Raw genomic sequence first — 14,558 nt, 5'->3', positions numbered from 1 at the left:
GTTATTGCCTATTTGCAAAATAAAAGCGGGTATACATGTTTACATTTGAAGCTTTTAACTCTCATATAACGCAATATCCAAACATTACTAAATTACATATAGATTTATAAGATAATGAACAACAACTTTCTAGTGACAGCATCATCAGTCCTTTAAATTATGCACAACATGTGTTCTTATTTACAAAATATATCACATTAAACAGTTATGATGCTAAAACATGAGAAAAATTTAACATTTTTTAAAACATAGATTTCGATTTAATAATTCGAGTGGTATAATTGGCAAAAATATAAAATACAAATTTCAGAGGAAAACGTTCAATGTGTCAATATTATTTTTTTTTCACTTTGAATCATATGCTAGGAACCATTTCGGAGCCTTTATTTGGAAACAAATGCCCTTAAGATTTTAGAAAAAGGGGAACAACTCTAAACCGGAAGTTGCGATTTCAAATCTTTTTTTGCTGTGAAAAAAAATTTCAATCTGAGGTTTAAAAAACATCTAGAAGACGAATAACAATAATGAAGAATTACCATCAGAATCAGTATAAGAATTACCATCAGAATCAGTATAAGGTCTTCCTTTGGAAATGGAATGCCTTATTAATGAAGAATTACCATTACAATCAGTACAAGCTTAAAAACGCCAGTCAGCATACAGCCTAGCGAAAAATTGTATTTGCTAGAAAATTTTGCATGGACCATTAAACTTATTAAAAAATTAAAAACTCAGTCGAGATTGTTGACAATCTTGTTTTATCAACGTGTTTGTCAGCGACTTTCCTGGTTTAAGAAATTGTTCATACGTAGAGCATGCCTTTACGTATTAAAAACAAAACTGAGAGACAAAAACTCCACATTTAGGTATATTGCTACATTAGTAAAAAAAGTTGACAATAGAAAAATTGACGTCAACATTTTTATCATAGAGTTTTGTTGTAAATACTTTGCTAATAAAGTACGAAGGTTAATCCAAACGTAATGTCAAAGATGCAATAAAATCGTGAAAAGTCAATGTAAAGTAAATTATTTGTGCTTTAAGATATGTTCCTGTTTAGATTCAGACCTGAAAATTGAAATGCATTATGATATTTGTTACTGAAGATATTATGCTTTATAGAGAAGAACGTAACGATAGTCACCGCAAGCTAAACGGTTTTTCTTGGTTTTCTTGGCGTCCAGGGTAAATATGATAGTTTAGTCCTAAAACAATCATTGCGATTTTCTATTCTTTTTGTTATAATTTTGTCGTTGCCTAAAAATTACCTTTTTTGTGATCAATTTACTATTATATTATTTTTTTAAATGTGCTCTCCGTTTAATCGATGACTTTTTAAAAAGTCATAACCATAGGCTTATAATAAAACTGGTGACATAAGAACCTAGTTTTAATTTTTCTTCAAAGCGCATATCTTCTGTTTATTCTATTTATATATTCAAATGGCATATACTTTTATAAAACATTTGAAATACGTTAAGGATACGTTGTTCACTTGCTAGCACTTTCACGTTGAAATATCAAATTGTTTGTACATTTTTTAGTGATTTTTATTGAAGCAAAATATCCATGGTATCACATGTTATTCCGTGATCTTAAAACAAAAGACAACGCGTAGTTATCCGAAACGCAATGTTGCCTATTTCTTCAAAGAGTTAGAACAAGAATATGTAATATATGTTACAAAATTTTGTGTTAATTGAAGCTTTTTTAAAGGCAAAATCATATTATGTATTTTGTTCTGTAATAAAAACCTTTAGTGAGCGGCTGAACACTAAGGAAGAAACAATGTTTTTGCTAAGAAAATTACATCGTTTTGTCGAAATATTTTTTATTGTTCACGTGGGAGGAAATGATTTGTGTATTCTAAATAAAAAACGAAAAGTGTTTGCTAAAAAAATAAAGGCGTGGATGAAAACATTTATGGAGCATCAAATTCATATCAAACAACAACAATTATGTTAATAATTGTATTTATGTGTTGAATGCTATAATTTTATTTGCTTATTTATTGTATTTTTCATGTTTATGTTTGATTAGATAAGTTGCATTTCTTTCCCAGGCCTTGTAGTGGTCGTTGGCCATATTATGTAATTTCCCTGCAGTGGTCACTGTCCATGTCTATTTTTAGCCCAAATTCTTAGTCTAAAAACCTCCCAGTGACCTATTATGTAATTGTTAAAAATCGAATGGTGAAATTCTCCCCAAATTTAATTTAATAGCCAATCAAATTAAGCGATACGGTCACGTGGTTTGATGCGGTCAGTATCTGACCGGTGAGATTAGGGTCATTGTGTCTTCATCTCTGAGAGTGTTAGCACGAGTAATGTTTTGATACAGTAAGTTTTGAAACACAGTTTCTAGTTTTTTGTTGTATGCGATATCGCATGATTATTTGTGCTGGTTCCGGTTGGGGTACAATATGTAAACAATGAGTATTTTAAATGTGTGCGTGATTGGACATTCTCACATTAGAAGATTAAGAGATTATTGTATGCAGACAGAAACAGACAATCTAAATTTGGACCCTGAAGTGTTTAAAGTATCATTTAGAGGAAAAGGCGGTTTGAGATTAAGCAAGCGTGTCTTCAGGGCGGAGATTCTGCATTTTGACTCAATTCCCGATGTGGTGTTTTTACAGATTGGTAAAAATGATATCTGTGAAATTACAAACAGTGAGGGATATTTTACTGTGGGACAGTATTTAAGAGATGGTGTTGGAGTAAAGGTAGTGATAATAGGCCAGTTAATTCGCCGAATGCAGTTTGCATCATGCAAAAATTTTAACGTCTTTGTGGTTCAGACTAATGAACATTTGAAATGTTTTGCTGAGCCACTTGGTGAAATTTATTTCTGGGGACATCGGTGGTTTTGGAAGGACTTTCATTATTTAGGCCCGGATGGTGTCCATCTGCTGTGTACCCCTGCCGAGGACCAGCCCATGAGGAAGTTTCGCCGCAGCATTAGGAATGCGGTGATCCTGCACTCAAAAGTTTTGAGGCCAGTATGATTTTAGATCTTATGTGCTACCACTCTAGAATAATGATATTCAATAATATGTGAATATATATATCCATATTTATATATTTACATTTTATTTGTTTGAATTAAGACAGTGTAGGGGCAGTTGATGTATTAAGTCCCTGAAATTTAAATGCGTGATTTTTTCGTGTTGATGAGCATCAGTTCAAGTTCTACCTTTCATTTTAATTAAGCGTTTTGGCTGGAACTGATAAATTTTATGTCTGTTGAGTTTGCATACTAAAGAATGATGAAGGAATAGTGGGTCTGTGTAACCCATATGGTCAGTGGGACATGTTCCTTACAATTATGAATTTAATGTTAACATGTAATTAAAAATCAGGTTGAGACTTTTTAGTTACATGAATGTTTTGGATCTACATGTACTATTAATGATGAAGGAACATTGGGTCTGTGTTACCCATATGGTCAGTGGGACATGTTCCTTACAATTATGAATTTAATGTTAAAATGTTATGTAATTAAAGTCATGTTGGGACTATTTAGTTACATAATGTTTGAATCTTCATGTACTTATAATGATGAAGGAACATTGGGTCTGTGTTACCCATATGGTCAGTGGGACATGTTCCTTACAATTATGAATTTAATGTTAATAACGTTATGTAATTAAAGTCATGTTGGGACTATTTAGTTATATGAATGTTTGAATCGACATGTACTAATAATGATGTAGGAACATTGGGTCTGTGTTACCCATATGGTCAGTGGGACATGTTCCTATTATTATGAATTTTATGTTAACATGTACATGTAGATCAAAATCTTGTTGGTATGCGCTTAACTGATCAGGTCAAAATACCAAGTACATGGTTGAAATCATCTGTTAATGCAAAAGTTGATTATGAAAAAATTTTTATGGGTTAGGCTAATCATATATGTGAAAGGATAGGATTCATACCTATTATTCTTATTATATATTTAGCCATTATGCCACCCAAAAAGAGAGCCAGGAGAGATGATGTGGCAACTGGAGGATTACCACCACCAACACCACCAACTGAAGTAAATAAGGGGAAAAAAGGGCCAAAAAGAACCCGAAAACAGTCGGAGACTGACACTGTCAATGTGCTACCAAATATTGATTATGATCTTCTGGCAAAAGAAATTGTAAACCAACAAAAAGCTGATAGTGAGAAACAAAACATCGGTGAAAGTGTTGGGCAACCTCCAATGGTGAATTCTGTTGAGGATACTGCACCAGTAATTGGGGAAGCTATACCGGCCGCTGCCACAATTCCTGCCTCTGCGGCTGCCACATTTCCTGCCTCTGCACTGGGAACATTACTGGATAATGTGTTCACAGGTGAGCCCGCAGGCAATTTATCTCGGAGTACTGGTAGTAGTTTTGCATGCTCTAGTAGCTCTCAAATTCACTTATCAGATTGTGTGCCTCTAGGGGCATCAGTTTCCTCAAAATTGAAACTTAAAATCTGGAACAATGAATTTGTTGACTTAAAAAATTTATTGCCGACCTCAGGAGAAGAACCCCTTTCAATTGTGGTACAAGGGGGTAAAATTGAGCTACAACAAGCGGCTTCACATAAAACACCTATTACAATCCATCAATGGACAGATGCTTTTCTGGTATTCAGTACAATTTACTTACAGAAATTTCCCCATGAGGCATGCAATCTGTTAAAATACATGTTTACAATTAGGGAGATTCACAAGCTTCATGGGGACCAACCCTGGAGAATGTATGATGAGTCATTTAGGAAAATAAGAGAGACATCCCTCCTGCCGTGGGAGAGAGTAGTAACAGAGTTGCGACTTAAGGTAGCCTCTATGGGTTTAAAGTCTCCTACCCAATTTCAAGCTTATAATGGTAAACGGCAGCCCTTTCGGGCAAAACAGTGCTACAATTATAACAATGGGCAAAAATGTCACTCCCTACCTTGTCGATTCGCCCATACTTGCCAAGCCTGTAGTGGACCCCACCCCCGATTTCAGTGTAGAAACATGTCATCCACATCTTTCACTTCAAACAGGAATGGCGCTGGTTCTTCCAACTCCAGTAAACCCGTTAAGACTTCACAATGAACTATTAGGTTATGAGGCAGATGAATTGAAATTGTTAGTGAATGGCTTTACATTTAGGTTTAGATTAGGCTGTGTTAAGTCCCCTTCCATTCATCCTCCTCATAATCATAAGTCTACATATGAGCACCCAGAAGTTATTGAAGATTACATTCATACGGGTTTAAGTAAGCAGAGGATAGCTGGCCCATTCACAAGACCCCCTTTACCTCTTTTTAAAACTTCTCCTCTGGGGGTTGTACCAAAATCCGAGAAAAACAAGTTTCGAATCATTCATGATTTATCCTTTCCTGCTCAGGACTCAGTTAATTCTAATATACCTAGGGAATACTCTCAGGTTCATTATGATTCAATTGATACGGTACGCAGTTTGGTTCATCAATATGGGATGGGTTCTCTTATGGCAAAAACAGATATAATGGATGCCTTCAGAATAATCCCCGTGAACCCAAAGGATTATCATTTTTGGGGTTTTACTTGGAAAGGTCAATTCTACTATGAACGCTGTTTGCCAATGGGGGCAAGTAGCTCCTGTCAAATATTTGAGAAGTTAAGTACAGCTCTTCAATGGGTTATGTTAAACAAGCTAGAAGCAGGGGGTATGTCTCATATGTTGGATGATTTCTTTTTTATTGGGCCTCCTCAGTCTGAAAAATGTAAAAATGATTTGATGAATTTCTTGGATTTATGTGGAAGGATTAATATTCCAATTAATGATAAGAAAACTTTCTGGCCAGTAACATGCATCACCATTTATGGTATTGAGGTTGATTCTATTGATATGATGAGTCGGCTGCCACCAGACAAATTAGAAAAATGTAGGACTCTTGTATTTCAGTTTAGTAGGCGTAAAAAAGTTACTTTGCAGGAGCTTCAATCATTAATTGGAGTCTTAAATTTTGCTTGTTTGGTAGTAGTTCCTGGTAGGGCATTTTTACGTCGTCTGATTGACTTGACTATAGGTGTGAAAAAACCTTATTATCGAATAAAATTTAATAATGAGGTAAGAGCTGATTTAGCCATGTGGCTACATTTTCTTCAAATTTTCAATGGAAATTTTTTTTTTCTTCCAGAGGAATGGGAATCTTCAGATGTCACGCGACTATTTACAGATGCTTCTGGTTTGTTAGGATTTGTTGCTGTTTTTGGTTCAAAATGGTTGGCTGATGAGTGGACACAAACTCTTCTACCTTTGCAAATTGCCGTAAAAGAATTGTTTCCAATTGTTTTGGCTTTGGAAATTTGGGGTTCAGAGATGGCAAATAGAAAAATCTTATTTATGTCAGATAATATGGCAGTGGTAGAAGTAATCAATAGACAGTCCAGTAAGGAAAAGTGCCTCATGCATCTACTTCGGCGTTTAGTATTGGTGTGTTTATCAAAAAACATATTCTTTAAGGCAAAGCATATTCCTGGAAAATATAATGTGGTAGCTGACTCCCTGTCACGTTTGCAATTTCAGAGAGCCAGAGAGGCAGCACCATATCTAGACCAACAACCAACTGCCATTCCCGAGCATCTATTGCAGATTTGTCCTCAACCACCCAAACAATCTTAGTAGCAGCTTTATCTCCCTCTGCACGTTTATCATACAGACGTTCATGGGAACTTTTTCTCACATTTCGAAATAATCCAGTGTCGTTACCTTTGTCTACCATTGCTATTTGTAATTTTATTGGTTTCCTGTTTGAAAAACAATACAGTTCCAGCAGTATTGCCTCACATGTATCTGCTATGAGTTATATACACAAAATTGTAAATGCGCCTGATTTAACACAAACATTTATTGTTTGAAAACTCCTTAAAGGATGTCACAAGCTTCTTCCTTCACAAGATGCTAGATTACCAATAACACTGAGTATAATGCACAACATTATCTCTGCATTAGTTTTCACTGTTCCAAATGCATCAAATCGGGTACTTTTGCAAAGTCTTTTTCTTCTTTGTTTTAACGCCTTTTTACGTTTAGGGGAAGTTGTCACAAAAAAGGTATCAGATAAAGACAGAGTACTTCAAGTTCAAGACATTACTTTTATGGGAGATAAGAACAATCCTTCAGCAGTTCAACTTGTTTTACGATATCATAAATCACAAAAGAAAAAATATCCTATAATCATATCTATAGAAACCAACCCTGTTTCCAATTTCTGTCCAGTACAGTATCTCTATAGATATAGATCACAATTTCAACATGTTTCAGGTCCCTTTTTTCAATTGATCAATGACTCTCCAGTCACATATTCTTATGTTAGCTGTGAGCTTTCGAAAGCCATAGCATTTGCGGGTCTTGACCCCAATAGATATAAAGGGCACAGTTTTCGGATAGGGGCAGCAACACATGCTGCACAGTTAGGCTATTCTGAGAGTTTTATTCAGCATTTAGGCCGCTGGAACTCCAATGCATTACACAGATATATTAGAATACAATCGTTTCAACTGTAATTATTTGTATCTACAATCTTTCTTACCCCTGCAGTTTATTTATAGCAGGCCAGTGATCATGAGTAACTGCTGCTATTGATCTGTACCAAAAAATGTCCTTATGTTTGTTACTTTTTCCATAAGAGAATCTTGTGCGTAAAATACGGAGGGTGTCTCAATTAATTTTCTTGGTTATAGTATGTTTACAGGTGTAGTAATGTGTAATGATAGGTCAGTGTTTAACTGCTATTTTTTAGTTGCACATTGCAAATTTATGAAAATTTTGATGCAAAATTCGTATCCAATTTTCGAGCCTAGGCGAGCTCAAAGAAATGGCGCCACTGGCGCCAAAAAAATACTTTGTGCACAACTTCAAACTATGGTTTACCTATCCTAAAAATTTCATAATTATATCTCTGATAGTCTCTGAGTTTATGTCTGCACAAAATTGGTCGTAAAAACTTACAAAATCGGCCGTAAATCGGAACCAAAAGTGACGATTTCAAAATTTCAAAACACTTCTAGAATTATGTCCACTGGCAATCATCTGTGAAAAAATGGTCGAAATCGGCCGAATAGTTTTCGAGATATCGCGTGCACAAAATTTGTGGAAAAAAATAATAACTAGATACGATCTCGTTACGAGTAACGAGTAGGTCTTCCGTTCAATTTTTAAACGATAAGATTAAAATATCAATGAAGTTTCAGAACCCCCCCCCCCCCCCCTCAACCACTCCCTTTCAGATAATGCATACGATTGTCAATATCCCTTGAAATGCTTAACAAAGAGTTTAACTTTTTCACAAACAGCACATTAAACGTTTAAGATTTAAGTCCCCTAAAATTCCTAATTACGTCATCAATTGGTTTGGAAATGAGTTTAACAAACTGATATTGTTATGATCAACAACTTTGTTTCTGTAAAACATTACAAAATCTTGATCGTTTTTAAGGTATGTGAAAAAGATTTTACGAGTGCCTTGGCCCCTAATGTAAGGGGCCAGCCCCTTTTTCCTGAGTTCATTCAAAAGGTCTCACAAATACTAACAATTTTTGTTCTTACACGTATTTAAAATTGTTGTTCATTTTTTAGATACAGATGATTGAATATTTTAGGGGCCAATCCTCGAGATCCTTAATGGGGACATACATTGGTGTTTTGATTGATGGAATCGATTAGAATTATCAATGCAAGCATTTTCTCTTCTACAAAGCTTAACAAAATATGTCTCCTTCTCTAGATATATTGCGTCAAAGTTTAAGTACTTTGGCTCCTTAAAATCCCTAATTACGTAATAAATGGGCGTGGCAATGATTTTACTCGATAGATATTGTTACGGTCAACAACTTTGCTTCTATAATGCATTACAAAATCTTTATCGTATTTAAGTTATTTGTATTAGAGTTTACAAGTGTCTTGGTCCCTACAAAAAAAGGGCCAGCCCCTTTTTGTTGAATTTGTTGGAAAGAACTTTTGATTATCTACCACTTTTGTTATATATATGTTAACAAAATATTAACTGATAAAAAGATACAGATCAAAGCGTATGAAAATTGTGATTCAAAATTCGTATCCAATTTTCGAGCCCAGGCGAGCTCCTAAACTTTGCGCCACTGGCATAAAAAACTGCATTGTGCACAACTTCAATCTATGGTCTACCTATCCTGAAAATTTTATATTCATATTTCTGATAGTCTCTGAGTTTATGTCTGCACAAAATTGGTCGTAAAAACTTACAAAATCGGCCGTAAATCGGAACCAAAAGTGACGATTTCAAAATTTCAAAACACTTCTAGAATTATGACCACTGGCAATCATCTGTGAATATGGTCGATATCGGCCGAATAGTTTTCGAGATATCGCGTGCACAAAATTTGGGGAAAAAATAATAATAACTAGATACGATCTCGTTACGAGTAACGAGTAGGTCTTCCGTTCAATTTTTAAACGATACGATTAAAATATCAATGAAATTTCTGAATTCCACCTCAAACACTCCCTTTCAGATAATGTATACGATTTTCAATATCCTTTAAAATGCATAACAAAGTGTTTTGCTTTTTGACATTTTGCATATTAAAGATTTAAGAGTTTAGTCCCCTAAAATCAATAATTACGTCATCCATGGGTGTGGCAATGAGTTTTACAAACTGATATTGAATGATCAAAAACTTTGTTTCTATAATGCATTACAAAGTCTTGATTATTTTAAATGTATGTGAAAAAGACTTTACAAGTGGCTTGGCCCCTAATTTAAGGGTCAAGCCCCTTTTTCTTGAATTCAGTCGAAACGTCTCACAAATTCTAACATTTTTTGTTATTACACGTATCTAAAATTGTTGTTCATTTTTGAGATACAAATGTTTGAATATTTAAGGGGCCAGCCCTCTAGATCCCTAATGGGGACAAAGATTGGTATTTTGATTGATGGAATCGATGAGAATCATCAATGCAAGAATTTTCTCGTCTACAATGATTAAAAAAATATGTCTCCTTCTCTAGATATATTGCGTCAAAGTTTAAGTACTTTGGCCCCTAAAAATCCCTAATTACGTAACAAATGGGCGTGGCAATAATTTTTCCTGACAGATATTGTGACGATCAACAACTTTGCTTCTATAAAGTATTACAAAATCTTTATCTTTTTAAGGTATGTGTAATAGACTTTACGAGTGTCTTGGTCCCAAATTTAAGGGGCCAGCCCTTATTTCTTGAGTTCATTGGAAAGGTCTCACGAATACTAACGTTTTTTGTTCTTACACTTATCTAGAATTGTTGTTCATTTTTTTTAGATACAAATGATTGAATAGATTAGGGGCCAGCCCTCTAGACCCTTAATGGGGACAGACATTGGTGTTTTGATAAATGGAATCGATTAGAATCATTAATGCAAACATTTTCTGCTCTACAATGCTTAACAAAATGTGTCTCCTTTTCTAGATATATTGCGTCAAAGTTTAAGTACTTTGGCCCCTTAAAATCCCTAATTATGTAATAAATGGGTGTGGCAATGATTGTTTTTGATTGATATTGTTACGATCAACAACTTTGCTTCTATAATGCATTACAACATTTTTATTGTTTTTAAGTTATTTGTAATAGAGTTTACAAGTGTCTTGGCCCTTAAAAAAGGGGGCCAGCCCCTTTTTCTTGATTTTGTTGGAAAGAACTTTTGGTTATCTACTACTTTTGTTATATATGTCTTAACAAAATATCAACTGATAATGAAGATACAGATCAAAACGTATGATAATTTTGAATAAAAATTCGTACCCAATTTTCGTGCCCAGGCGAGCTCCAAGAAATGGCGCCACTGGCGTAAAACAACATAATAGTGCACAACTGCGAACTATAGACTACCTATCCTGAAAATTTCATAGTCATATCTCTGATAGTTTCTGAGATCAGCTCTGCACAAAATAGGTCGTAAAAAATTTACAAAATGGCCGATAAATCGGTACCGGAAGTGACGACAGGAAAAATCTCAAAAATGTATTAAGATTACATCAAGTCATATCTTCTGTGAAAAAAATAGTTGAAATCGGTTGAACAGTTTTCGAGAAATCTCGTGCACAAAATTTGGAAAAAAAAATAATAAGAAACAGTACGAAAACTATAAGGTCTTCCGTTGGAAACGGAAGACCTTAATAAGAAACAGTACGAAAACTACAAGGTCTTCCATTGGAAACGGAAGACCTTAACTAGATACGATCTCGTTACGAGTAACGAGTAGGTCTTCCGTTCAATTTTTTAAACGATACCATTAAAATTTCAATGACATTTCAGAATTTTCACTCAACCCCTCCTTTTTAGATAATGTATACGATTGTCAATATCGTTTTAAATGTTTAAACAAAACCTTCTGCTTTTTCAGATACAAAACATTAAAGATTTAAGATTTTAGTACCCTAAAATCTGTAATTACGTCATCAATGGATGTGGCAATGAGTAATACAAACTGATATTGTTACGATCAACAACTTTACTTCTATAATGCATTACAAAATCTTTCTCGTTTTTAAGGTATGTGTACGAGACTTTAAGAGTCTCTTGGCTCCTAATTACAGGGGCCAGCCCCTTTTTCTTGAGTTCATTCAAAAGGTCCCACGATTACTAACATTTTTTGTTCTTATAACCATCTTAAATTGTTGTATATTTTTTCGATACAAATGATTGAATATTTTAGGGTCCAGCCCTCTAGATCTTTAATGGGGACAGACATAGGTGTTTTGAATAATGGAATTGATTAGAATCATCAATGCAAACATTTTCTCTTCTACATTGCTTTATAAAATATGTCTCCTTTTCTAGATATATTGCGTCATAGTTTAAGTACTTTGGCCCCTTAAAATCCCTAATTACGTAATAAATTGGCGTGGCAATGATTTTACCTGATATATATTGTTACGATCAACAACTTTGCTTCTATAATACATTACATAATCTTTATCGTATTTAAGTTATTTGTAATAGAGTTTACAAGTGTGTTGGCCCCTAATTTAAGGGGCCAGCCCCTATTTCTTGGTTTTGTTGGAAAGAACTTTTAATTCTCTACCACTTTAATTATATATGTCCTTTAAAGAAAATATCAACTCATAAAAAGATACAGATCAAACCTATGAACATTTTGATTCAAAATTCGTATCCAATTTTTGAGCCCAGGCGAGCTCCTAAACTTTGTGCCACTGGCGTTAAAAAAACTGCATTGTGCACAACTTCAAACTATGGTCTACCTATCCTAAAAATTTTATATTCACATCTTTGATAGTCTCTGAGTTTATGTCTGCACAAAATTGGTCGTAAAAATTTACAAAATCGGCCGTAAATCGGAACCGGAAGTGATGATTTCAAAATTTCAAAACACTTTTAGAATTATGACCACTGGCAATCATCTGTAAAAAAAATGGTCGAAATCGGCCGAATAGTTTTCGAGATATCGCGTGCACAAAATTTGTGGAAAAAAATAATAAGAAGAAGTAACAGTACGAAAACTATAAGGGCATAATTATTAGGGCACCCGTCAAGACACTGGTCGTGTCACTATCAATCAAAGGAACTTGTTATTTAAATTGGCATGTTAATTGATAAATTTTACAGTAAAACAGTACTGAATATCCATGGACTTTGGATATCAAATGAGATACACTTTGATAATATGTAATAGTATACCATGTTCGTGGTACTTCAAAGACATTACATTTGTTCAAGCCATATAGTTTGTGAAAACAGTCAAGGGACAATGTAATTTGGTCTACAATTTCACGACAAATGCATTACTAAACTAGACTTGATATGTTGCTTTTAAACAATGTTGGTAAATTTATTTAAATAGAGCACAATGGAAAACCTAGCTGTCTCTTTTATTATTTTTTATAACAGTCAATTTGCAATTGTGTAATCATATCTTCAAATTAATTTTAAACTTAAGGTAATGCAAAAAACCGTCCCTCAAATTCTGTTTTGCACTTTAAAACGTGTAAAATAGATACTTAGCAGAATCACACTTCATAAAAATAGCATATACGGAATAATGAATCAAATATTTTGGTCAGAAATCGTGGTTGAGAAGTAAATCCCGAAGAATTTTATTTAAGAAATGGAGAATTTAATATAATGTTGGCGATTCAACTATTTATTATTTTTCATGTAACAATATATTTTTCTTAAGATGCATAAAATACAGGCAAAAAAATCGGTTGTTTTCATTTCAGTCAAAATTGCAGAGGAAAGGTTTTCTTTCATGTACATTGATTCAATAGATGATGATATTAATAACACAACTTCAAAGAAAACCAGGCAAGTAGACCAGTAATATACTATAAAAATGATTGTTTTAAAGTTGACCTAAGGTAAATACAGATTGATTTGTCCAATGATAAATCAATTCACACTTCCCATTCAAAACACCCATGCAGGCATCAGTGGCAATAAAACACGGGCAGTTAAGCGGAGATTTGCAGTCATTAGAGCTAAACTGATTGCGACAAATATATGTTTAAACAGTCATATAAACTATTGAAATGGATCAAATTTAAATGCAACATTTATCTCCAAGAATGAAATCTTGAGATAACAGAATAAGGGTTACTTACAGTTTGTTCAGCCGAGATAGCCCGGCAAAGGCGTTGTTGTCGATCGTTGTTATCTGATTACTATCTAGATACCTGGAGGAACAAAATGATTAAATAGTTTAGAAATCTTTAATATCAAGAATTTAACATAGGCATTAATAACTAAAATTGACAAATAAATGTGTGGCTAACTTTTATTTAAAAAAAAGAAACATTCAAATTTAGATAGCATACTAGTAAATAATAAATATATGGGCAACACTAAATACAATTCTGCTTAATATTTTATTTTTAGAAATGAAATTGAATCCATCAATGCATTACATAATTGATGCAATTGGATGACTTTTTTTTAAACAATAATTTTATTTTATGAATAAAGTATTAGCTATATTTTTTACACTAATAAATATAGTGAATTAATTATTACACACATAAATACATGGTGATTTTGAAGTTAAGGAATCACCTTGTTTGAGTAACATTTCATTTTATCTAAATATAATTTGCATGACTTTTTCAGATGTCTTGTAAATGACATCAAGCTTCATCTGACATTCAGGAAAATAGGTCTCATTTAAATATACATCCAAAAATGATACCTTATTTCTTATATTTACATTTCCTATATTCATGACAATAACAATGCTCCATACTTTCTTTTTTGCGATGAACTAGAAAGACGCTTCGATTAAGATGACGTGGGACAAACTCTATATATGAATAAGATGAAATACCTGTTTATTTACAGTTTAACAAAGTAAGGGTGTGTTCCAAACGAAGCATAACATATAACATTTGATGCGCGATGACACAAGGAGCAAGAGCTGATATAGTTTAGGGTTGGGAATCTCAACAGTTACATGTCAATATATTTTATTATTTCCTATTCCGAGGCGAATGGGGTAAAATTAACTCTTTGTGGTCATGAACTTGAATTACTTGTTGCACCATAATTTTAGAAGAGAAATATACATATATAT

General features: G+C 33.7%; 2 protein-coding genes across 4 annotated transcripts in view; one reads left to right on the top strand and one right to left on the bottom strand.

Moving 5' to 3' along the window:
• Positions 1-13,662, bottom strand: part of LOC105325760 (uncharacterized) — a 57,190-nt gene extending 43,528 nt beyond the window's left edge. The window contains exon 1 of the mRNA XM_066072316.1: positions 13,597-13,662. The gene's annotated coding sequence lies outside the window, so the exon portion shown is untranslated. The remainder of the gene's footprint in view (positions 1-13,596) is intronic.
• On the top strand, positions 2,697-7,724 carry LOC105346446 (uncharacterized). Of its 3 annotated transcripts, none has more exons than XM_066071503.1 (3): positions 2,697-3,004; positions 3,968-4,348; positions 6,545-7,724. In XM_066071503.1, the coding sequence occupies exons 2-3, from the start codon at positions 3,973-3,975 to the stop codon at positions 6,874-6,876; spliced, it is 708 nt and encodes a 235-aa protein (XP_065927575.1). In that variant the 5' UTR covers positions 2,697-3,004; positions 3,968-3,972; the 3' UTR covers positions 6,877-7,724. The 3 variants fall into 3 exon arrangements, with proteins under 3 accessions (XP_065927575.1, XP_065927574.1, XP_065927576.1); XM_066071502.1 differs by having other exon boundaries at positions 2,698-3,000; positions 6,545-7,722; XM_066071504.1 differs by lacking the exon at positions 2,697-3,004 and having other exon boundaries at positions 3,031-4,348.
• Positions 13,663-14,558: the final 896 nt, after the last annotated feature.

The sequence above is a fragment of the Magallana gigas genome, chromosome 9, assembly GCF_963853765.1.
Source record: "Magallana gigas chromosome 9, xbMagGiga1.1, whole genome shotgun sequence".
NCBI classification, from domain to species: domain Eukaryota; kingdom Metazoa; phylum Mollusca; class Bivalvia; order Ostreida; family Ostreidae; genus Magallana; species Magallana gigas.
This window is presented reverse-complemented; position numbering and strand designations above follow the sequence as displayed.